We start from the raw sequence: 26,599 nt of genomic DNA, 5'->3' as shown, positions 1-26,599 counted from the left end.
AAGTAAAGGCAAGATTCAGCATAAATATTAACTTCTGAGAAATTTTCTACAGGAAATAACTGCAATTTTACATCCAAAATTATTTTCTTCTATGGAGGAATACTGCCTTAATATTTACTATCATGACATATAATGCCTTTTGTTGCTTCAAGTTAAAAGTTAATACCAAAACAAAAAATCTTTTAAAAGAAGTAAAATTCTGCAACATCCCTGGGAATACTAAACAGGCACATTTTGTTTTCATTCTTGAGCTAATTCAATATTGAAATACTCCAATTTTCAATATAAAGTAAGAATAGAACATTTAAGCATAAACATACAAATTGCATTTTTTTTTTCTGGAAAATACCCTTGCCTTCCAAATTAAGTATCATTTTAGCAGACTTAGCAAATTATCGTTTAAAAGCTCCAGCACACTACTATATTTTCAGATGTCTTAAAAATTACAAGCTTACCTTGAAACTATGTGTTTAATTACTACTGATGACAGATGTTTATTTCATATTTTACCTGTTAGATATCATTTTGTTATGTAAATCATTATATTGCCAAATTGAAAGCAAATTTTATCTATTAACAGAAAGATACAATATGGCATTTACTCAACTCAAATTTTACCTCCATATACTGGCCAACACAAAATGCATGCATTGATTCCCTTGTGTCCTCAAATTGCAAAGCAGCTTCCAAAGCAACCACTGGGTCATCACCTGCAAACTGAGCTATAATTAAAAAAAAAAAAAAGAGTAGAAAAAGCCAATCATTATAAAAGTATAAAATTTCAAAAGCAATTACTGGCCCAAATGCTTGGATTCCAGCCTTACAGCGAGGAATAATAGATGAGAGATATTCATTAATATCCTAGGAAAAGGAGATGTCAAATATGTAAGATCTCTTCCTAATCCAGACTAAGCTAAACTCAAGAAGGAATAAATGAGTGAATAATAATGGAAAGTATCTCTGATTTTCCCAGAACTGCTTAAATGCTAAGATGCCATGGCTATATCAAAGTGTACTAAATGATCTACAAACTAGATAATCTAAATGTTCTCAATGAAATGGTACTTGAAGCAATTTCTGATCATGAAGTAAAAATTAAATCTTACCAAGAATACTATTGCCTGTTAAAGATTGTGTCTGAAAGTCTTTTATATCATACACTTTCCCGTCAATCACTGTCCAAAAGCCTCCATCTTTATTGTGGTTCTCCAAGTCAGCTTTACGTATAAGTGTCACTTCCTCGTTATTTCTGCAATTTTGACCTGTAAAAAACGACCCTGAACAGGAAAGAAAAAATATAAGGTGAAATATCTCCTTGCCTAAGATACACACACCATGTTTTCATTGTGAGAATGACATTAAAAAGAAAATAATAACAAACTGTTAATACCTAATCAGGCAACTGAATTTTACTGAGAGGAAAACATTATTGTTTTGGCAAATGGCACACCATTTATATCCAAGAAATATTTATTAATTATCTACTACGTACTGAGCACAAAACAGAAATTCCTTAATGTTCTTCTCTTTCTACTAAACAAGGTTCAGGAAATTTAAATTTATTTAGCAAATAATTAAAATGTTCAAAATCTCTTTTTTTTCCAGGTCATTTAAAAAGGACTTTGTATGTATTCCATTATGTATTTTCATTTTCATAGCAGCTTCTGGGGATTCGGCACCACTGCATGCTGCAGCATTTCTTTTAGCATTATCTATGTGAAGCACTATTAACCATTTTTAGACCATTCCATGGAGATTTTTTGCCCTCAATTTGACAAAGTTCACTCTATATTTAGATATGACACTCTTATCTGAGAAACTGTCTACAAAATCCCCCCTCAATTTTTTGATTTCCTTCTAATCTTTGCTATAGTACTTTTATTTGTACAGAAACTTATTAATGTAACAATCAAAATTTTCTATTTTTGTCATAATACTCTCTATCTTGTTTATTCATAAATGTATCTTCTATCCACAAATCTGATAGTAGTAAGTTCCTTGTTCTTCTAATTTGCTTCTGTTATCTCCCTTTAGGTGTAAGATATATATCCATTTTATCTTATCTTAGAAAACTGATCTATAAATTTGGGAGTCCTTGAATTAATTTTGAGGTCCCTGATCTAAACTTCCTGTGGGCATTTAGGGCTCTTGAAACTACATTTCCCATGATTCCTGGCTTATACAAATGACAGAGGGAATTACCTAATAACATAAACAGAAGCTTAAATAGTGAGTGCCTGGTTGGTACGATCTCTCTCCTCTTTTGTGATCCTGGAGCAGGAGTGAGGATGGGAGGAACAGGTAATGGCCCGTCACCTTAAAATAACTCAACAGGCACGTAGCTTCAATAAACCCTTTGAAACCATGATATTTTTAATTTTATCATTTTGTACCCATTTTATTTCTTACATTACCTAGTTTATGTTAAAACTGCTTTCCAACTTTCCCAACAATTTTCACTAAATATGAATTCTTATCCCCAAAACATGGATTTATACCTTGATCAAAGACAGAGTTGCTTTAATCTTTTACTACTGTTTGTTTTATGTCTATTCTGTTCTAACTTCTCATGTCTTTACAGTTTTATTATATCCTTAAGTCCAAGGGACTTGGTTATGCAACACCCATACACATGACTTAGATTTAGGAACACATAAAAAATTGAAGTAGTAAAAGGGATAAAATTCACATTTGAAGTGGCAAATATAGTCAGAATGAATTACCACCAAAATATACAATTTCTCCAATAAGGTGAAAATAATAAAAGTAATCCCAAAAAAATCCTCCATCTATAATATTACTTCTAAATAAAATATTTTTATGACAAATCCAAAATCAATATGTTTCTCACATTTCTCACTGTGAACACTTTAAATTACAATAGCATACCCATTATTCCAGGCCATGCTAAATCCTCATTATCATCTCTCTCTTTTCCTGGTGCCAAATGGTTAAACCTATCCAAATGTTCCAGTAGACCAGCCAAAAGAGGAATTGCCCCAGCTTCTTGCATTAATCCAGGACTTTTACTGAGTAAGAGGACAATAGATACTATCAATTCTGGAAGAAGAACACCTAAAGAGAAAAAAATATATAGTGAATTCTAAAGTATATATTTTAAGACGGAAGTCATTTCAAAGTATCCCTTAAGCTGAATTACTAAAAACACCTCAGTTTTTAGATTCTTTTCCCTCTTTACTAAGTGATAATTTTCAAGAGTTTTTGTTCTTCAACTTAGTCCTGCTACCTTTTTCATCCAGAGAGATATTTTTTAAGTAAAGAATTTTAATTATTTTATTATTATATTTTCCAAAAAATAATTTCCCTCAAAACTCATATCAATTAAATATATCATCTATTTGGAAAATTCTAAGAGTATACTAGTACTCATATCATCACAAAAAAGTATCAGGGTAAATTTCCCAAAAAAAAAATTTATTCCTATTCCATCCATTAACAGGTTTAAAAAAAATCCCACAGAGCCTCTGTCACAATACCAACAATAATAGTCTTTTGTCACACTGCACCAAAATTCAAAATTAGTATCAGCTTCTAAATAAAACATATGCTGAGAGTAGTCAAAATCTAAGTAATCAAAAATTACATTCATCTGTTATAAGTACTACCTGTTAGATCACCATCCACAACACGAGATACTTCTGCAAAGTGCCGATAACTAGTGGATGCAATGCTCGTTGCCACAGGCAGTATATCTCCAATATGTGTACACAAAAGAGCTGTATATTTTTTCAGCAAAGAACCAACTCCTAATAGCTCAGGGCCTTGAAGAAAAATTTACATAATTAAGAATGCTATTTCAAATTGCATTTTATTCAAATTGTATTTATGCTGCTTTGTTTATAATTAGCTTTACTATCATTCTCTAAAAGGTTCTTAACCTTTTTATATCATAACTCTCTTTTGGTAAATAGGTAATGCCAATAGATCTGTTCTCAGAATATTCATAATTGATATCTATGCTAAATTTTAGTTAGAGGTTGGTGAAAATAAAGACACAGGTATTTTTTACCTACTCAAGTTCTTCAACTCCCTAAAATCTATACCAGAATCCCCAAATGGACCACACCTTAAGAACTGTACTATATACTCCTCTAATCTACAGTACTGCAGAATATCAACTTATGTTTAGTATCTAGCAATTATCCCCATAGCATTCATCTTATCTATTGCTTAGATCTCATGGCGAGGACTGTTAATATTTAGATCACAGGGCAAGAACTGTTTTAAATATCTGCTTATGCAATAATGAGGACAGAGATATTAAGATGCTAAAAATATTAATAGATGCTTTCCAATTTAAGTTATTCTAAAGGAATAATCCTTGGCACTTTTCTAAAGATGCCAGGTGGTAAAACAAATAAAGGGCTGAACCCAAAGTCAGTAAGGTTTAAGTTAAAATCCAGTCTTAAACCTAGCAGTATGACCCTAGGTAAATCATTTAACCTCTCTCTCTGCCTCAGTTCTCTCAACTAGAGCAGTGATAGCAAACCTATGGAATGGGTGGCAAAGACAGCATGCAGAGAGCCTTCTGTGGGTTTGAAGCTACTCCGCCCCCACCCCCAGTTTGTTAATAGAAAGAGGGGCTTGAGCAAAGCAGCTCCCCTTCCCTTCTCCACACATCCGTTAACATTTTTTCACATTCCTACCCATTGGCCCAGCTGCCAATGGGAGCACTTTCTCTCCCTCCCCTGTGTTGGATAAGGGAGTAGTTGGGGGCGGGGGGATTTGGGGGGAAAGAGCAGAGCAGTGACTCTATCTCTAAAAGGTTTTTAGAGTATAGGAATAATAATAGCACCTACTTCCCTGAGCTACTCTAAAATACAAATGAGATAATATTTGTAAAATGCTTAAGCAGATTGCCTCGCATATAATAAAAGTGTGGATTTTGTTACTGTTATATTTTTGTCTCAATTATTTTGAGCAATAAAAGTATTTATAATTTAAATAAAATTATTTAAATTGTTAATGGGTGATGTCAAAAAAAGTTTTCATAGATATTTCTAGTTTTTTAACTGCATTTGGTTGTTTTGCATTTCAAAATAGATAAGTTTCATTTTCATTTTTATCTACAAAGTCGTGTGTGTGTGTGTGTGTGTGTGTGTGTGTGTGTGTGTGTGTGTATGTATGAGATATATCCATAACATTTAGAAAGTGAATCCAACTCATAAGGGAAAATGCTTTCACTAGAAGAATTTAGATGCAATAAAAAAAAAAAAAAGCAGCAAGGCCTAGGCTACTGAGATGGAGCAACTTACTTACAAATGATTCTTTATTTCTTAAGAATGATAGTTCCTAATGCTCTGAGAATGGTGTATATATTATAATTCTGATATATTTACTATATTTAATTTAAAATAACATTATACTAAAAAACAGCAAAAACTTAATTTCTCTGACATGATCCATATTCAGCCTGGAAACACAATTAAATAAAAATGTTCAAGAGTTGTAATAAAGACATATTCAATAGGAAAACTGAGAAGAAAGTGATATTAAATATAAATCAGCATTTAATGTGAACATCCAAGACCAAAACAAAAATTAGAGCTACCAGGAACCTTAAATACCACCAAAAAATTAAGCTACTTACTAAAAGAATTTGTGATCTGACCACCACTGTCTCCTGGATAGAGTTTACTGACAAGCAAACGCTGAAAACGAAGTAACAAATCCAGGGAGGCAGATCTGTCTTGACTACATTGCTCGTGGTCCAGACAGGATGAAATTCGACGAGCAACATCTTTCAATTTGGCTATTGTCTGTGAAGCAATATTTCTAAAGGAAATAAAAAGAAGATATTAAAAAATAAAGTCTTTGCAATATGCTTATTATTAATAAAGGTTATTGTGTTCTCTGAAAAGCATCATAAAATTTTACTCTAAATTCAGATTTAAAAAAAATTAACCATATAAATTTTTTAAAAATATGGCATACATTCTATTATAGTAACTTCTTTCACCAAACATTCCTAAACCTGTATGAGAATAATCTGAACCATTCTAAAAGAATGCAATAGATCACCAAATTTTTCGGTCATTGCTGGTGTATGATTTTACAAATTTTTTTGATCCAAGCCTTTATTTCATTGGTGAAGGCAATTCTTGGTGTGAAAACTCCATGTACCAATGCAGACTGGTACTGCTCTGCAGCTCAGTTAGCCTTAAAAAATTTAATGGTTAGGTTAAGTGATTTATTTACTCAGAGCCTTATAATTTGTTATAAGCATTTTAGAAAATTTATACAGTAAAGAATGTGTGAAGTCAGAAGAAAAAACATTTTGAAATTAGTACTATGCAGTAAAGAAGCATTGGATTTGAAGTAAAAAAACATGGATTTGAATTATAGCTCTGCTACTTATAAACTGAGTATATTTCAGTAAGTAAATTAATCTAAATCATCATTGGTTTTCTCATCTTAAATGAAGGGATTAGAATTAATCCCCAAGTTTCTTCCAGCTCTAAATCCTATGACCCTACAATTACCATTAAAAATTTGTGTATCATTCAATAAACTTTAAATATTTCATATTCTAAATGACCAATTTTCTCATCCTGTGAGAATGACAAGTAAAAAGGGCACTATTTTATAAAGGTATACTTTTCCAAAAAGCTTTTTATGAGTTTTTTATGGTTTTATTCAACTCATCAAACATTTAATAAGTGCCTCTTATGTATAAAACACTAAATTAGGCAGTCAGTTGAGGATACAATAAACCCTCAGGAAATAATTCTTCCATCATACTGTGGTGGAAGGGAGGTGAGTAGCAAGGAGACTAGAGGCGATATAACATTCACAAACATAAGTAAAAACAATGTATACTAAGAATATTCAAAATAATTTTGAATAGGGTTAGAAAAGTTTCATGTGGGAACTGGCACCTGAACTGAGACCATAAGGAAGCCAAAAGTTCTAAGAGATGAAGGTTAGAAGGCATTCAAGGACAGAGGTAACCTCTAAAAAGGCATGGAAACAATCAATAACCTATCATGGATAGGGAACAGCAATTTAGAAAATTTGGCTCATAATGTGTATAAGGAAGAGTAACATGAAGTAACTCTCCCAAAGAAGTTTTCAACTTGGAGTTAATGGATAGTGAATAGAGTCTATGGATAGATTTCAGGGAATACATGAATGTAGAAGGGGAAATATATATATATATATATATATATATATATATAATTTTTTTTTCACTAACCTCTGAAATTTAGTACTTCCTTCATCTAGGCCCATAAGCTTGACCAAACTGCCAAAAGAAACCATAACTCATAAAAAGCTAAAAATCTGCTCTACAAAAGTAGGCTGGAATTTACTGAAAGAATTTAAATGCCAAATAATGGATTTTTCATTTTATCTTAAGAAGCATCAGAGAATCACTGAATCTTCTTGAGGAGTGACATGGTTTTACATCTGACCTTTAAGAATATCAATTTGGAAGCTATCTGAAGAATAGAAGAGAAAGGAGAAAGGCTGGACGAAGTTAAACCAAAATAGTTACACTTTACAATAGTAAATCCTAAGGTGAGAGGGCCTGAACTAGGTTGGTAGCATTAGGAGTAGGGAAAAGGAGAACAGATGTGATAAACGTTATAGAAACAGAATCAACAAGATTTGAAAAATAATTGGAAGGATAGGAAAAAATCAGGATGATGAATAATTTACATACTTCATGGATTTATTCTCTTGTAAAGCAAAAAAAAAGGACAACTAAATATATTTTCATACCTACTGAAAGTTTTGAAATAGAAACAAAAGCCACACTATCCGTGTTAATGTCTGCAATGAATAGTTGCGAAATATCCTCTATGAATCCTCAAAAATTGTGTGATAAGGAAAATACCATGTTTTTTAAAGAAAAGGGACTGTATACAATTAAGTTAAATAAAAAATGAGCCAAAAGTAAAGCAAAAATCGGACAGAGGATTAGCCTATTCAGAACATCAGGAGTGAAAGCTAACAATCTGACCTAGTCCCTAGTTTCAGTATTAAGGAAAAATATGTATTTGTATTTGACTCCAAGAAATAATCTTGAAGAATCATGCAACAGTAACCTTACACCCCAAAATACTGCCCATCCTTCTGTACACGCTGGAGTGTCAATGTTTTTTCCTCAGAACCTGTTTAATAGATCTAGGTCATGAGAGCATGGTCTTTTCTCTATAGAGATGAGAGGTTTTGGGGGGCACCTCGGTGGCTCAGTGGATTGGGAACAGGTATAGACATAGGAGGTCTCTGGGTCAAAGCTGGCCTCTGATTGTGTGACCCTGGACAAGTGACTTAACCTCCACTGTCTAGCCCTAATTTCTTGGGTCGGAGTGGAAAGGAAGGTGGAGAGAGAGAGAGAGACAGACAGACAGACAGACAGAGACAGAGATTTTAAACAAAAAAACAAATTAATCTACATCTTCTTAACATAAAATATAGATAACCAAGAAGCTGACTTCATTTATATAGAATAAGAGGTGAAGTCAGTGAGGATTATTCCAAGAGGAGGTAGGCTTGCCTATTTACTGCATGATGATACTCCCTATCTTGACCTTATCAATAATCTAAAGCAGTTAGTATTCTCACAGTAAGGCAGCACCTGTAAACATGGCACAAGAAAATGGAAAAAAATGTTGTCTACTAGCTGTAAGATGTGTCAAGGTTGATACATTTGCTACTACTTTTTACTCTCTTTATGTAATAATGGCACTTGTACCCTTGAGAAATCTACCATTTTTGAAATTATTTCTGCTGATCCTACCAAGCACAGATTAATTCTAGAAAACCAATAAATGTATAGAAACAAGCACAGAATAATGCTAGCAAGATTCCTCTTGTCCACTTTCAATTCACAACAGGTGGATGGATGCCTAAGAAATAGTCTTGTCTGACCATAATGTCTATCACTTCTTAAAGATGCTTAAGACTAATATATACAATGCCCCATCTCCCAGCTTAAGGAAAACCATTAGAATTTGTATCTAGTACTAAAATTTCCTCTACAAGATAGGAACACTACGAACCTACTAAATAAATTTGTTTATTGTACGTAAGGACAAATTAAAAACAGGGACTGAGAATCTTGGACTTTCTGGAAAAATATAAGATGAAGGGTTTCCTATTATATAGTGGTATAAAAATAAGCGTTGCTATACTGAACACAGTCAGACTTACATTTAATAACTCAAGAAAAGATCATCTTTATGAGAATAAAATTCAATCTTCTTCCTTGGAACTCTAATCAAAATTTATAATTAAGTAAGGCTTGACTACTTATGTATAAAGGTCATATATTTCACCTAGCATCTTATTTTCTCTTTTAAATTATTTTAATTTTGTTAAATATTTCCCAATTACATGTAAAAACATTTTTAGCAATCTTTTTTTTAACCCTTCCCTTCCATCACAGAATCAATACTATGTATTATTTCCAAGGCAGAAGAGTGGTAAGAGCTAGGCAATGGGGGCTAAATGACTTACCCAGGTTCACACAGGAAGTGTGTGAGGCCAGATTTGAATGTGGGACCTCCCATCTCTAGGCCTGGCTCTCAATCCACTAAGTCACCCAGTTGCCGCTTACAATCATTTTAAAAACTGAATCCATTATGATCTGATGAGGGTACACTTATTATTTCTGCTTTTTGCATTTGTTTGCCATGATTCTATGCCCTATAACACGGTCTATCTTTGTAAATGTTCCATGTGCTACTGAAAAGAAGGTGTATTCTTTTTTGTCCCTATTTATTTTTCTCCATATATCTGTTAACTCTAATTTTTCTAGGGTTTCATTCACCTCTCTTATCTCTTATTTATTTTTTGGTTTAATTTATCTAGATCTGATAGGGAAAGGTTGAGGTCTCCCACTCTTATAGTTTTGCTATCTATTTCTTCCTGAGCTCCACTAACTTCTCCTTTAGAAATTTGTAAACTATACCATTTGGTGCATACATGTTGAGTACTGATATTTCTTCATTATTTATACTGCCTTTTATGAGGATGTAGTTACCTTCCCTATCTCTTTTAACCATATATATTTTTACTTTGGCTCTGTCAGAGATCATAATGGCGACCCCTGCCTTCTTTTTCTCATTTGAAGCCCAATAGATTTTGCTCCAACCTTTCATTTTTACTCTATGTATATCTACCTGTCTCATGTGTGTTTCTTGTAGACAACATATGGTAGGATTTGGGTTTCTAATGCACTCTGCTATTTGCTTCCATTTTGTGGGCGAGTTCATCCCATTCACATTGAGAGTTATAAATATCAACTTTGTATTCCCAGACATTTTGATTCTCTCTCTTTATCCTGTCCTTTCTTCTTTTACTATTCCCTTCTATACCAGTGTTTTGTTTTTAATCAGTTAGCCTAATCCCCTCCCTTATTATGTTACCTTTTTCCCCTCTCCCTTCTTATTCCCCTCCTATTCTTCTATAGGATCTTTTTAAGCTACCTTATCAGATAACAATGCAATAAAAACAGTTATTAGTAAAAATACATGGAGAGGCAATCCAAAAACTAATTGGATACTAAATAATATGATTCTCCAAAATAATTTGGTGAAAGAACAAAACACAGAAACAATTAATAATTTCATTGAAGACAATGACAATGATGAGATTTCTTACCCAAATCTATGGGAGGCAGCCAAAGCAATTCTAAGGAGAAAATTTATATCACTGAATGCATATATTAACAAATTAAGGAGGGTAGAGATTAATGAATTGGGCATGCAACTTAAAAAACTAGAAAATGAACACAAATATGGTACTGATTCCAAAGTCAGGTAGATCAAAAACAGAGAAAGAAAATTATAGACCAATCTCCCTAATGAACATAGATGCAAAAATCTTAAATAGAATACTAGCAAAAAGACTCCAGCAAGTGATCAAGAGGGTTATCCATCATGATCAAGTGGAATTTATACCAGGAATGCAAGGATGGTTCAGTATTTGGAAAACCATCCAAATAATTGACAATATCAACAAGCTAACAAACAAAAATCACATGATTATCTCAATAGATGCTGAAAAAGCCTCTGACAAAATACAATACCTATTCCTATTGAAAACACTAGAAAGGATAGGAATAGAAGGACCTTTCCTAAAAATAATAAACAATATATATCTAAAACCATCAACAAGTATCATCTGCAATGGTGATAAATTAGAAGCCTTCCCAATAAGATCAGGCATGAAACAAAGATACCTATTATCACCTCTATTATTTAACATTGTACTAGAAACACTAGCAATAGCAATTAGAGAAGAAAAAGAAATTGAAGATATCAAAATAGGCAATGATGAGACTAAACTATCCCTCTTTGCAGATAATATGATGGTCTACTTAAAAAATCCTAGAGAATAAACTAAAAAGCTAGTGAAATAATCAATAACTTTAGCAAAGTTGCAGGATACAAAAGAAACCCACATAAGTCATTAGCATTTCTATATATTTCCAACACATCACAACAGCAAGAGGTAGAAAGAGAAACACCATTTAAAATTACCCTAGACAATATAAAAATACTTAGGAATCTATCTACCAAAACAAACACAGGAATTATATGAACACAACTATAAAACACTTCCCAAACAATTAAAACTAGATGTAAACAATTGGAAAAGCATTGATTGCTCATGGGTAGGATGAGGTAACATAATAAAAATGACCATTCTACCCAACTTAATTTACTTATTTAGTGCCATACCTATCAAACTACCAAAAAACTTTTTTACTAAATTAGAAAAAAACTATAACAAAGTTCATTTGGAAGAACAAAAGATCAAGAATATCAAGGGAAATAATGAAAAAAAAAAGTGAAGGAAGGGAGCCTAACAGTTCCAGATAATAAACTATACTATAAAGCAGCAGTCATCAAAACAATATGGTACTGGCTAAGAGATAGAAGGGAGGATCAGTGGAATAGACTTGCGGTAAGTGATGTCAGTAAGACTGGGTATGATAAACCTAAAGAGCCCAACTATTGGGACAAAAATCCACTATTTGACAAAAACTACTGGGAAAATTGGAAAACAATATGGGAGAGATTAGGTTTAGATCAACATCTTACACTCTACACCAAGATAAATTCATAAAAGGTGAATGACTTGAATATAAAGAAAGAAACTATAAGTTAATTAAGTGAACACAGAATAGTATACTTGTCAGACCTCTGGGAAAGGAAAGATTTTAAAACCAAGCAAGTTTTAGAGAAAATTACAAAATGTAAAATAAATAATTTTGATTATATTTAATTAAAAAGCTTTTGTACAAACAAAAACAATGCAACCAAAATCAGAAGGGAAACAACAAATTGGGAAAAAATCTTTATAACAAAAAACTCTAACAGGGGTCTAATTACTCAAATCTACAAGGAGTTAAATCAATTGTATAAAAAAATCAAGCCATTCCCCAATAGATAAATGGGCAAGGGACATGAATAGGCAATTTTCACATAAAGAAATCAAAACTAATAAGCACATGAGAAAATCAAAACAGCTCTGAGGTATCACCTCACACCTAGCAGATTGGCTAAAATGAAAGAAGGGGAGAGCAATGAATGTTGGAGGGGATGTGACAAAATTGGGACATTAATGCATTTCTGGTGGCGTTGTGAACTGATCCAACCATTCTGGATGGCAATTTGGAACTATGCTCAAAGTGCTATAAAAGATTGCCTGCCCTTTGATCCAGCCATACCATTGTTGGGGTTGTACCCCAAAGAGATCATAGATAAATAGACTTGTACAAAAATATTTATAGCCATGCTTTTTGTGGTAGCAAAAAACTGGAAAATGAGGGTATGCCCTTCAATTGGGGAATGGTAGAACAAATTGTGGTATATGCTGGTGATGGAATACTATTGTCCTCAAAGGAATAATAAACTAGAGAAATTCCATGCGAACTGGAAAGATCTCTGGGAATTGATGCAGACTGAAAAAGGAGCAGAACCAGAAGAACAATGTGCACAGAAACTCATACACTGTGGTAAAATTGAATGTAATGGACTTCTGTACTAGCAGCAATGCAATGACCCAGGACAATTCTGAGGGACTTATGGAAAAGAATGCTACCCACATTCAGAGGAAGAACTGCAGGAGAGGGAACACAGAAGAAAAACAACTGCTTGAACACTTGGGTTGATGAGGATATGATTGGGGATGTAGACCTGAAACGACCACACCAATGCAACTATCAATAATATGGAAATAGGTCTTGATAGATGACACATGTTAAAACCAGTGGAAATGACCGTTGGCTATGGGGTACAAGGGGACCTTGGGGGGATGAAGGGGAAAGTAAGAACATGACTCATGTAACCATAGCAAATTTTTCTAAAAAATAAAAAAATTTTTAAAAAACTGAATCCAATTCTCTCTCCCTCCCTACCACCACACCCTTCTCCTTGAGAAAGCATGTAACTTGATTTTGATTATCCATGTGATGTCATGCAAAACATATTCCCATATTAGGCATGTTGCAAAAGAAAATAGAAGCAAAAATAAAACAATTAAAATAAATAAATTTGTAAAAAGCATCTTCAATCCCTAGTAGCTTATTTTCAAAATCAGGTGGCATTTATTGGCTTCCTATAAGCAAATCATATGATCAAAAAAATTCATTTCGGGTTAGAGGAACAATGTTTCTTAACTCAAATTCTCTAAATAATAAGCAAAAACATTATTTCATGACTTTTTAAAATTTCTACTGTAATGGTGAACTGTGCTAGAGGGATGTTAGATATTACAACCCACCTAGGAACTTCCCAGGACCAGTTAAGCACAAAACCCTTGGCTTATGGAAACATAAAGTTTATTTAGTAAAGGGAGTAAGGGAATCTGGTATACGGTAGGACCCTAGCACTCTTCAAACTAACTCCACCTACCTTCTAAGTCCTCTGCTTAAGGGGAGTCTTCTGTTTCTTCTCTGGGCCCTGCCTATACCTCCCTGTGCTACTCTGTACCTTTTCCCACACTATCTGACTTATCCTAATTTTCCCACTGGTGATTAGTAAAGAAAGGAGAAAAGGCTGGGTTTGGCTGCTGCACTAAGTAACCCAAAGTTACAGATGGAAACCTTTGAATTACCTTAGCTCAGTGACGGGCAACCTTTTGAGCTTGGTGTGTCGAAATTCACCAAAAAACCGAGCATAACTCGGGTGGTGTGTCACTTCAAGAAAAAAACCATAATTTCGTGATATTTATAGTTTAAGTAACAAAAACATATAATTGTAATACATAACTGTATTTAATAAACCAAAATAGGCAAATTAATATTGATAGAATTGTCATCTATCATGCACAGAGTGCACTTTCAGCTATCCTAGCCTAATTCTGCAAACTCCTTACTTCCCCCCAACTTACCTACCTGGTTTAATCTTCTCCTCTGGGGCAAAGAAAGGAAAAAACAGAAGCCCGAAACCCTACTTACCTTTACAGGAAGAATACCCCAAATGTTTGGCTCCACTCCTTCCTCCATTCTGGTTCCCAGCACCCCGTAGAGCTTTAACTCAGCCCCCTTACCCACAAGTCTGACCCCCCCACCAGAAATTTTTCCCTCCCCCACAGTAGTGCATCTTGGCCACTAGAGGCCAGCACAGAGCATTCAGTGTCTGTTTTTCCCCCTTTCCTGCTTAGCTGCAGTGCTACCATTCTGCTGCTAGAGGCCAACACTGAGTATTCGGGTTTTGTTCTCCTTTTTCCTGCTGAGCTGCCCTTTTGCCACTGGAAGGCAGCACCATAAAGAAATTGAATCAAATTAAATTAAAAATAAAAAAAGCACACAAATAAATATATAAAATTGAAATAGATAAGTAAATAAAAATAAATGAAGAAGCTGTACAATATGATCACTTCTATATAGGAAAGCCTTTTGGCTTTTGCCAAATTGGAAACCTTTAATGTTACTAAATGTCTCCTTTTCTTAATTGCTGCTGGGAAATCTTCTTTTTCTAATCTTCAATATGAAGCCTCAAAAGACTGCAAATAGGAAAATGCAAGCAAAAATCCAAGCACCAGTACAACTTCAAGTGGAAAATTTCAAATACTCTATGCACGATCCAGTAGAAAAGGAGGATCCAATTCAAATATCTAATTCAAAATTTTGTGAACCTGTTCCTGAACTACTAAGAGAGAAAAATTCTATTTCTCCTGAAATAGAGAAGGAGACAGATGTAAAGAAACACCTCTCTCATGTTGCATATCTCCTGGCCAACCCTCCCTCCTCTGATCTTTCTCCTCAAACCCCATCCTCTCCTAACACCCAGTCCTCTCCTGTCCCTTCTTCCAACTCACAACCAATCCCAGTCCAGACCATACTGGTTTCTATCAGTACTGCCTTAGTAAGCACACAAACAACTGAAAAGAAGACCTCTTTAAGCACGCAAACAACTCCAAAGAAAACAAGACAACAAACTGATTCCTATAATGGCTTTTTCCCCTTAAGGGAAGTGCCTACAATAGACGAACCGGGGATGTGATAAACTTAAAACATCATACTCCTTTCATACCCCAGGATATTAAAGATTTTAAAAAAGATACTCCAAGTTTTGAGGATGAACCCATTGCTGAAATGAAAAAAATGACAGATATATTCTTCCAATATGATCCTTCTTATAAGGACATTGAAAAATTACTTCAGGCCTTTCTGAAAGAATATGAGAGAAATAAAATCATCTCTCATGTAAATAAAGTCCAAGGGCACAAAGCAGCACACTGGCAACCCCAAGATCCTCAATTGGTCTATAATGTTCCCAGGGAATATTTACAATTAAACAATACAAGAAATGCCATTCTAAAAGCAATGTGAGAATGCGGTGAAAGGTCAGATGTTTGGACAAAATTCGACCACCTTACGCAATCAGATGACAGGATACCCTCCCAATTTATGGATAGGCTAATTGACCTGGGAGGCAGGTATGTAGACCTTGATCTTTCTAAGAAAAAAATATCAGACAAATATGGCATCAATTTGTTAACAATTCTTGCAGGGTGGTCCAAGACTATTTTAAAATGCATTGCCCAAAATGGCCTGAGATGGATCTTAAAGAAATGCTGGTATGTCTCAAAAGGACATGCAGAGAAAACAGCAAAAACTAATGATTTATTGGAAACAATACAAAAGGACCTGAAATCTTCATGTGATGAAATAGATAAACAGGAAAAAGGGCATGATACTAAACCAATACCACTTATCCCTCTCCAAGAATCTAATTATCAATCCTTGACCTACCACTTCTATGAAAAGAAGGGCCATGTAATGATGAATTGTAGAAATCTATTCCAGGCAATAAGGAACAACAACAAACAACAAACAACAATAACAACAACAACACTTTTAGTAACAGCAACTATAGAAACAATAATTTAAGGAACAACAACTATCGGAACTACAATACTTTCAAGAATGAGAATGATAATTCTAGGACCACATATCAGGCAGATAACTCAAACCAAATTACCCCACAACAAATGGCCCCACAATAATATCTTTTAAGTGGAACTCGTCCACAAACTACTCAAGGTGCTACTGCCCCTCCACGTGGAGCAGAAGGTGGAACCCCTTGAACTCTTTTGTTGTTTTGTTGCTATTAAACCTTTTCAGTTTTGTCTCCCCCAAATAGCAAAAAAGAAGAAACAGATTTTACAATATAGTGCCTGTCTACTCCCTTACTCTATTTATAAAAATCCTGTATTTGACCCTGGATGTGTGCCTTTGTAGGAGTCCATAACAACTTGTCTTGATAATTTGGAAAACTTATATTTTGCATATTTTGGAAGATTTGAACATATATTACAAGTATTAGTGACCTTTATTGCCTTGATTTTTATTTTGTGCCTTTTTGTGAAATGTTTGTATTTTCTTCAATGTATTATTGCTTTTTATACCTCGATTGTTTCATCTACATTTGCACTGACACTGTGGATCATGGCTAAGATAAGAGGAAATGCATCTAAATTATTGGGTGTCAGAGACCAAGGATCGAAACCTAAAAACCATAGAGACCATAGAAACAAAACTTAGTGAAGGGTTTCCCAAGAAACGAAACTTATGTTAGGAATAGAAACTTATCCAGCTTCATCCGGGATAGGCGTGGCGAGACCAATGGCCTGAAACCATTGGAAAATTCCTTACCCCAGCCCTAGAAGCATATAAACCCACTCCCTGCACACAATAAACGAGCCTTGTCACAATTAAGACTGATTTGTCTTTATTGCGCCTCGGTCTCCCTTCTCTCCCCCTATGGTTCTTCTAGGTGGCTGACTCACGGGTCTCTCGCGGTTGTATCCGGCTGGATCCGGATATCTGGCGCCCAACGCGTGGCTCGACGAACGCAGCTTACCGGACGACTGAGAGGCATCCCGCGGCCGCGGACTTAAGCAGGGTAGAGGCTGAACAGACAGCCTTGAGGCAGGGTAAGTCGTCCCATCCCCCATAGGCAATCAGGCTGGAATTTGGAGTGAATACCCCAGAATGAGTGTGTGTGTGACTGGTATGACAAGGGTTTCGGTACTCTGATCGTTCCCTTGATCTGTTTATCCGTTTCCATACCTCCGCGAGGAGATTGGCGAGAACGTGGGGAAGTGATTGTTACCACAGCGTGAATGAAAAATGGGGAAAACACTCTCAAAGGAAGCCCTATATGTTAAGGAATTTAAAAATAGCCTCAGGGAGAGAAGCATTAGGGTAAAAAAGAAAAATTTGTTTAAGACCACCGGATCCTTTTGAGAGGACTTCGGGGAAAAGGGGATGGAGCCCTGAGCAAGCTCCCACCCCTACTCAAAATTAAGCATTAGGGCACTGGGCCCTTCTTAGAAGGACACCAGGAAAAGCGCATTTTTCTCTAGGACTAAACGGCAAATTTAAAAGTGACCAGAAATTTTCCTCTCTGCCCCCCTTTTTAGAAGCGGCTGGCTACTTTGCTTCAGCTAGAAAAACCAGTTTTGTTATAGTTTTTTTCTTTCTCCCTTGAAAGGAGTCCAATTGGTGATGGCCACAGACAATGTAAAAAGTTTTAGCAATTTTCACTTAGCTATATCAATCTTTCCAGCAATGTGGCATACCTGGAATTATTCAGGCAGGTATCAGAATCCCACTTCACAGAAAAGTGAAGAAGCAAAAGTGTATTTATTTTAGGATACTTATTGAAGCATGAAGAAAGGTAATTAAGAAACAAAATTTATCATATGTCAGCCAGCTCCTTCTTAAGAATTAACCCTTTTCTGACTCATTCTTTTTCACAGAATTCTTTAGTCATGGAGATATGAATTGTAACAATTGATCTTTTGCCAGGATGAAAAGAAAAATCTAGCTTATATAATTTATGTTTTATATTTGTCAGAGTGTGTGTGATATGCCCGGGAAATGTGTCCATGATCAGTCTGTGTGTTACATGTTGTTTGTCTGTGATCACAATGGGAGGGTTACAGGTTGGGAAAAATAAATCTCTCTCTCTTCTTCATTCATTCCGGAGGAATGGGGAAGACAGACGGAGGTGTTAGAGAAATTCAGAAAATAACATTGTAATTTCTGAATGTCTTTAACTCTAAGATAATTTAATTGGTTAAAAGAAATCTTATTCTCTGCTCTTATTAAGGCAAGAGTTAAACAAACTAATCTGTCACACATTTCCCCTTCCATTTCTCACTGGCCATGAGAAAGGGAACATGGAAATCAAAAGACAGAAAAAGGGACAAATTTGATCCCATCACCAAATTCTATCAACAGGTTAAGTACTGAGACATATATCTAATGAAAATTACAAAAGATTCTAAAATGCAATCTAAGAAAACTTATTGAGAGAGAAAGCAATGATTCTTAGTTGTGTACAGAAGTATAGAAGTGCAACTTAACTTTCCTAGCTAGCAAAAAAAAAAAAAATAAATAAATAAATAAATAAAAACCATCAGTCTTGCTCAGTGCTTAACCAAGAGTGAAAAAGCTTCTTTAAACAACCATGAGTTCAACCTAACATTAATCAAACTGATGTTAGTGAAAAATTTAACTTAAAGATTATTAGAACAATGCAATTGGCTTACATTTCATAATTAGATCCCTTTAGACAGAGACTGGTCAATGAGAAAATTATTTGTTGAGAGCGAATCATTCACGCTGCCCCAGTTCAGCAGGAAGTAGCTATGAGAAGCTAAAAATCGTCGCCCATTCTCCCCCAAACTCATGGACCTTTCTCTACCCATTAGAGTATATATTTGCTAAGGAACTAAATAGGTACTGATGGTATTGTGTAAATTCATTGACTACTAGTTAAAAATGGAATTTCTGTTAAATTTAAGAATGCACAAAACTTATATTGAAAAGCTATCTATTAGGATTTGCAGTGTAGGAATGATCAGACTTACCAAAAATGCTTATCGAACTGAATTTAGGAAAAACATATGAATATGTAAAATTGTTACTCTAAGATCTGTACCATCATATTAAGTAATAGGTAAAAATATAATTAACATTAGGGTTTCAAATTTTGGTAATTCAAAAATAATATTTTTGCATTAGGAATCTAGTATATTATGAATATAAAAAATTTGGACAGCATTGTAATTTATTAGGATATAAAATTATTTTAAAAGCATGTGCAATGTATTAGAAGAAATTCATGATCTAAGGAATAACATGCAATTTGTTTAAAGAAAAAAATATTATTACGGGTAAGAATAAACATGTAGAATAGCTTCATGTGAACAGACTCAGAGAGGTACAGTGACCAATCAAGTGTGACTTGCCAGCTTAGCTCTGTAAAGTGAAAAAATGAACAAGAAGCTAATGCAACTTTATAACATCAATAATGATTGTGCAAAAATTCAGGTTTCCCTAATTCACCACAATTGGAGCATAAATTTAAAATAAAAAGGGAAACTGCAGATATTATAGAGAATAAAAGACAGTTAATACAAAGGTAATATGGTTTGGAAATTTATAAAGCAAATAACATATGTTGTGACAACTTAAAATTAAGCCTTAAGACAAAAGGGAGATTTTACTCCACAATTAGAAGTATTTTTCATGTAAGAATTGATTTTACGGGTTGAGGATTGCTAATGATTTTTGATATGGTACAATGTAATTTATTTATTGTGGTAACAGAAAAAAGAGTTGTAATGTTAGAGAACTTATTCCAGAATTTAACTTGGGATATTTCAAATGAGATGTTCTTTTAATGTATGTGCTATCAGAACTAGCAGCACGTAATCATGATACACAAGAAGTATTTAAAGTGGTTAATCTATGCATGGGTTTTAATAATACAGGTTCTAAGAATTTGGTAATTTTCAAAAGATGGAGTTTCTAATGGATAAATAAATAATAGGTGTGAATTCTAGTGCAAAATAGACCCAAAAAATGATGAATCAGAATAATCTTGATGGTATTTGATCAGCTATGTAGCAATGTTTTGAAGTAAAAGGAAACTAAACTGGAGATTCTATTATATTCTGTTTTAAAGAGAGGCTTGAAAGGAATAAGAGTAAATGCTCTGAAATTCATTTTGTTTATATACTGAAAGATTGCTAAAGGATTTAAAGTTATTTGTAAGTTATGGAGTTCAAACTAATATCTGTTTCAGGAGATAATACAGCCCTGTTTTATATTTACTATGAAGCTACTCAATCCAGCACTCCTGTTCCTTAATTCAGGTTTTGTGACTAAAGTGTGAGATGTTAATTATTACCAAAATATGTAAGAATAACTGAGTGATCAGTCTTGTAGGGATATGAGGAAATGTTTTCCCTGTTTGTTTTTTGTGACAAGTCCCATAATCAGCACATGAGGCAAATTATACAATTAAAGTTTCCATTTCCCCAAACAACCTATTAGGTAGATAATTGGAAATTATCAAATTGTTAGGGAACATGCTTTGAGAAGTAGATGAAGTTAGTGATAGATGACTTGTAGCTTGCAGCTTTAGTTTACCACAATTGAAGTATTAGATCTTGAGCTTGGAAATATAACCCGAAACTTTCTGGATTTCCTCCAGAATCTGGGAGATAAAGAAATTTATTTGTAAAATAATAATTCAAGTATTTATAGATGTCCTATTAATGTGAGCTTTGCAAAAGGATATTTTGTAACAGAAACATCACTTGTCAACTCTGCAAACAACTTAGGAATCAAACTTCCTAGAAGGATCAATTCTTATCCAAGAATGATTTCTGGAGATGAAGTATGTTGGCAAAGATACCCAAATGTTAAGGTTTAATATCAGTTTCTCTTGTACTAAATTTTCTTGTGTTACTCTTTTGCCTGAACCCCATCTAGGGATTAACCCCCGTGACCTTCTTCCCGGCCACCTATGGCAAATAGACGTCACCCACGTCCCTTCTTTCGCTAAACTTTAGTATATCCAGGTTTCCATCGACACGTTTAGCGGTTTTCTTTTTGCATCTGCGCAATCTGGCGAAGCCACCAGGCATGTTATCAAGCATATGTTCCTTGCCATGTCCATGATGGGAAAGCCCCTCTCCCTCAAAACAGACGGGCATCCCTTATAACCCACAAGGACAAGGCATTGTTGAACGAGCAAATCAAACCCTTAAGAACACCCTTTTTAAACTCAAGTCCCAAGAGATCCTTTACCCATTGTGTGGCAATCAGACTCTGCTTCTTGCACATGCCCTTTTGGTTCTTAACTTCCTCACACTGGATGCGGAAGGACGTTCCGCTGCTGATCGCCACTGGCATCCACATACCACATCCAATCTGGCAAAAGTCCTTTGGCGTGACCCCCTAACTGGGCGTTGGCACGGTCCCGACCCCGTCCTCACTTGGGGTAAAGGCTCCGCTTGTGTTTTTGATTCTACCTGCTGGGTCCCGTCTCGAATGATTAAGACGATCAAGGCCCCCGGCTCTTCGCCTCCCCCTTGCCCTCCTCCTTAACCCCTCCTTTCCAGGGCCTGTCCCTGAGAACCTTCTCTCTGCTTTCTTTCAGGAATCACGGGAGATGGCCCTGACAGCTCCTTTTGCCTTGGCTATCTCGCTGAACCCCAACACACTTCTAGGCCATCTGCATCACATCCTCCCATCGCCTTACTCTACCCTCCCTCTTTCACCCTCCGCACATTTTCTCGAGGCCCCGAACAATACTTTTTGGGCCTGCAACACTGGACTCACCCCATGTATCGCCCTCCTGGTTTTTGATACCTCTTCTGAATTCTGTATCCTTGTTCAATTATGGCCCCGCATTTCTTACCACGCGGATGACATTGCCCTGTCACTTCTCTCCCCGTCCCCTAGAATGCGTAGAGAGCCCTTTGTTACTCTAGCTATCCTCCTAGGAGTTGGTGGTCTCGCCGCGGGCATTGGCACCGGCACCACCGCCCTCCTAAAGGCCCAATATCTGGCCGCTCTCCATATGGCTATGACATCTGATTTAGATGCATTGGAGAAGTCTGTCACTGCCTTGGAACAGTCCCTCACTTCTCTTTCAGAAGTGGTTCTGCAGAATAGGCGCGGTCTCGACCTCCTTTTTTTGAAAGAGGGCGGACTATGCGCAGCCCTGAAAGAAGAATGTTGCTTTTACGCAGACCACACTGGCATTGTAAGGGAATCTATGGCAAAATTACGAGAACGCCTTGCCCTAAGAAAAAGGGAGGCTGAGGCTCGGGAAGGATGGTTTAACAATCTCCTAAAAGGTTCCCCCTGGCTTTCCACCCTGATCCCCACCGTTTTAGCCCCCCTTTTTATCTTCCTTTTAGTCCTTACCTTTGGCCCTTGGGCTTTCCAGCGCCTGACCGGATTTATCAAAACAAGAATTGACTCGGCCCTCACTAAGTACCCTATGGTCCAATACCATCACATAGAAATAACAGACACTGAACGGCCACACACCTCGCCTGACAGTGACCGTCTCCATTTCACCGGCAGGGCGGTAACCCAATGACGGGATTAGCACAGGTCCTTGACCCTTGATGGCCAAGTAACTCCCCCTGTGTAGCCTAAGACAGGGGCCGTCGCTGCGGTCCTGGCAAAATCGCCTCTTTAAAAGAAAAGAAAGGGGGAATTGTCAGAGACCAAGGATCGAAACCTAAAAACCATAGAGACCATAGAAACAAAACTTAGTGAAGGGTTTCCCAAGAAACGAAACTTATGTTAGGAATAGAAACTTATCCAGCTTCATCCGGGATAGGCGTGGCAAGACCAATGGCCTGAAACCATTGGAAAATTCCTTACCCCAGCCCTAGAAGCATATAAACCCACTCCCTGCACACAATAAACGAGCCTTGTCACAATTAAGACTGATTTGTCTTTATTGCGCCTCGGTCTCCCTTCTCTCCCCCTATGGTTCTTCTAGGTGGCTGACTCACGGGTCTCTCGCGGTTGTATCCGGCTGGATCCGGATAATTGGGTAAGAACCTTTATATTCTACCCCTCCTTAAGTGATACAAATTGTAATATAAGATGTATATTTTTTAATTGTCACTGATTATAGGAGATATATTTTTAAACTTTTTGCACATTTTTTATAATTTCACGTGCAATTTAAATTTTTCCTAAACACATGTCACCTAAATCAAAAGATTTTTGATTATTAGATTAGTATACATTTACTATGTCCATTAGTTCTAACTGTAACAACCTGCTTAAAAGCCTTACACTACTGGAACTGCCATTGGTATTTATATTTAACTAATATGGGACTTAGTGAATATATCTGATTCGAAGAAATAGGATCAACAAAGAAGAATAGATTTCATCTACAAAGTGCCAAAGATGCAGGGATATCTATACAGTGCCAAAGCAGCACACACATAACCTGACTGATGCCAAAAGAGCACAAGGGACAAAAAGAGAAACCAATCCTGCTAGGATTACTGAAACTTCTACACTAATAAAAAAAGGACTTGAACCTAGTGTGTGACTCAAGGTTGCGGCACTTGGCATATGTTAAGACACAGGACGCCTTATACTATACAGCTAGTGAAATTTATATCAAGTACCTAACAATTGGATGTTCTGGCTCCCTATTCTAACCCTGAGAAGAAACTACAAAAGAAGAAATAATGAAATATCATACCAATAAATAAAAATCTAGTTCTTTTTGAACTTCCTAGTTAAGATGGCGGCAGAGAAAAAAGCAGCTGCTTAACCTCTCCTAACCCACACATATAGGACTTCTCAAGAAGACATAAAAACAAATCCAAAGGAGCAAAGGGACCCCACAACAGGGCTCAGCATTCAAGGTACGTGGAATCCGGGCATTTCTATGCTATAAAGGGGTGAAACAGCTCTCACTAAAACGTGAGCTGAGCAACCCCCTCCCCCACCCCATAACACCTACAGTGCCAAAGCCAGCGCACAAGAGCTAGAGCAAGTTTGGGGCAGGCATTAAGTCCTTGACATCTACCTGGGGTCTCCAGGGCCTGCTCCTAAGAGCAGCAAGACTTAAGACCCCAAGAGGCTAAAGAACAAGTGGAATTTGAACATAGAACCTGAGTGCAGGCACAAGTGTGGGTGTGGACGCAAGTCCAGACACAAATCCTGAGCTCACGCAAGGACTCGGATCTTGAGCACAGGCACAGACTTTGAGTGGAGACCCAGTGCAGAGGGGTGCACAACTGAAAGCAGCACCCTGAGACTGTTAAAGGAGCCTCAGTCAGAGGAACAATCAAGGGGACCACCAGGAGACTTGACCCTGAGAACAACTAAACCTGAGACCTCAGGAGCCTAAAGAGCACAGACAGACCCCAAGTGTGAGGATAAAGAGGGCGCAGGGCTAACAATGGCAAGGCAGAGACAAGAACCCGAAAAGAGAAAGATCATCAAAAAGAAATCTTTAACACTCAACAACTTTTACACAGAGAAAATGCAGACAACAGAACAAACAGCAGAGGAGAACAAACAAGTAATCATATCCAAACCTTCCCAAAATAATGAAAATTGGCCACTAATTACTAAAGAGTTCAAATCTGAGATGATGAGAAAGATGGAAGATATCTGGCAAGAAAATAACAGTTTAGAAGGCAGAATTTTGCAATTGGAAAGTGAGCCTCAGAAATCAAATGAACTGATAAGCAAATTGAACACCAGAAATGACCAGATTGAAAAGGAAAACCAGTCCCTAAAGGCTAGAATTGAGCAATTAGAAGCTAATGATCTCTCAAGAAAGAAAGAACAAATAAAACAAAGTCAAAAGACTGACAAAATAGAAGGAAACATGAAATATTTCACTGAGAAAGTGACAGACCAAGAAAACAGGTCTAGAAGAGACAACCTGAGAATCATTGGTCTTCCTGAAAAAGCAGAAATTAAGAGATATTTGGACTCCATACTAAAAGAAATTATTCAGCAAAACTGCCCAGAAGTTCTACAACAAGAGAGCAATATAGACATTGAAAGGATCCATAAATCACCCTCTACACTAGACCCAGAAAAGACAACCCAAAGGAATATAATAGCCAAATTCATGAGCTTCCAAGTAAAAGAAAAAATTTTACAAGAAGCCAGAAAGAGACAATATCAAGGAGCACCAATCAGGATCACACAGGATCTGGCAGCCTCCACACTACAAGACCGCAAGGCTTGGAATATGATATTCAGAAAGGCAAGAAAACTGGGTCTACAACCAAGGATCACCTACCCATCAAAACTAACTATATACTTCCAGAGGAAAGTTTGGGAATTCAACAAGATAGAAGATTTCCAAGTATTTGTACAGAAAAGACCAGGACTAAATGGAAAGTTTGATATCCAACCACAAAAATCAAGAGAAACATGAAAAGGTAAATAAGAAACAGAGAGGAAAGAAAGAAAACTCATAATTTTTTAAATTTGACTCTTTAAGGGCTTCAATAAGATCTAATTATTGGTATTCCTATGTGGAGAAATGTTATGTATAATTCCCTGTAAGGAACTCTATTCACTATTATAGTGTTCACTATTATAGTAATTAAAAGAATTATTCATAGGGAGAGGTTGGAATACTAAATGGTCTAAGATGACATGGGGGTGGGAAAGAGGGAGGAGAATACAAGAGGACACAAAGTGAAACTTGAATGAATAAGAAAAATAGGATGTTCTATTACACACAAATAGGGCATGGGAAGGGGAAGGGATGAATACTATTATAAGAAGGAGAGGAAGAGAGCAATAAGAGGTAATATTTAAACCTTACTCTCAGTGTAATTAACCCTGATAGGGAAGAGTAGCTTTAACCATTGGAATATAAAACTCTATCTAACCCTACTGAGAAAGTCAGAAGGGATAAACCAAGGGGAGCAGGGGAGTGGGGAGGTCAAAAAAAGGGAGAGGAGAAGAAAAGAAAGGGAATTCATTAGGCCTTTAAAAATAAAAAGAGGGGAATAATAAGGGAGGGGGGAGAAAGGGAAGTAAATCAAGGAAGGGGACAAGGGTTACTGGCATATAGCAAACCACTGGTTTAAAAGGAAATAGTGTAAGAAGAAGGGGCAGAAGTAGGAGAGGATACTAAAATGTCAGCAAATACACAACTGATAATTATAACTCTGAATGTGAATGGGAAGAACTCTCCCATAAAAAGGAAGCAAATAGCAGAGTGGATTAGAAACCAAAATCCTACCATAGGTTGTCTAAAAGAAACACATATGAGGCTGGTGGACAAACACAGGT

General features: G+C 36.0%; 1 protein-coding gene across 1 annotated transcript in view; it reads right to left on the bottom strand.

Moving 5' to 3' along the window:
- The window catches only part of HERC2 (HECT and RLD domain containing E3 ubiquitin protein ligase 2), a 243,202-nt gene that overhangs the window by 107,415 nt on the left and 109,188 nt on the right, over positions 1-26,599 (bottom strand). Inside the window, exons 21-25 of the mRNA XM_044669288.1 lie at positions 5,612-5,796; positions 3,627-3,782; positions 2,890-3,075; positions 1,107-1,277; positions 619-722 (exon numbers count right to left, since the gene is read on the bottom strand). Of these exons, the coding sequence (XP_044525223.1) occupies positions 619-722; positions 1,107-1,277; positions 2,890-3,075; positions 3,627-3,782; positions 5,612-5,796 (802 nt within the window). The remainder of the gene's footprint in view (positions 1-618; positions 723-1,106; positions 1,278-2,889; positions 3,076-3,626; positions 3,783-5,611; positions 5,797-26,599) is intronic.

Source organism: Gracilinanus agilis, chromosome 3 (genome assembly GCF_016433145.1).
Source record: "Gracilinanus agilis isolate LMUSP501 chromosome 3, AgileGrace, whole genome shotgun sequence".
Lineage (NCBI taxonomy): Eukaryota > Metazoa > Chordata > Mammalia > Didelphimorphia > Didelphidae > Gracilinanus > Gracilinanus agilis.
Note: the sequence above shows the minus strand (reverse complement) of the source record. Positions and strands in the feature narration are given on the sequence as shown.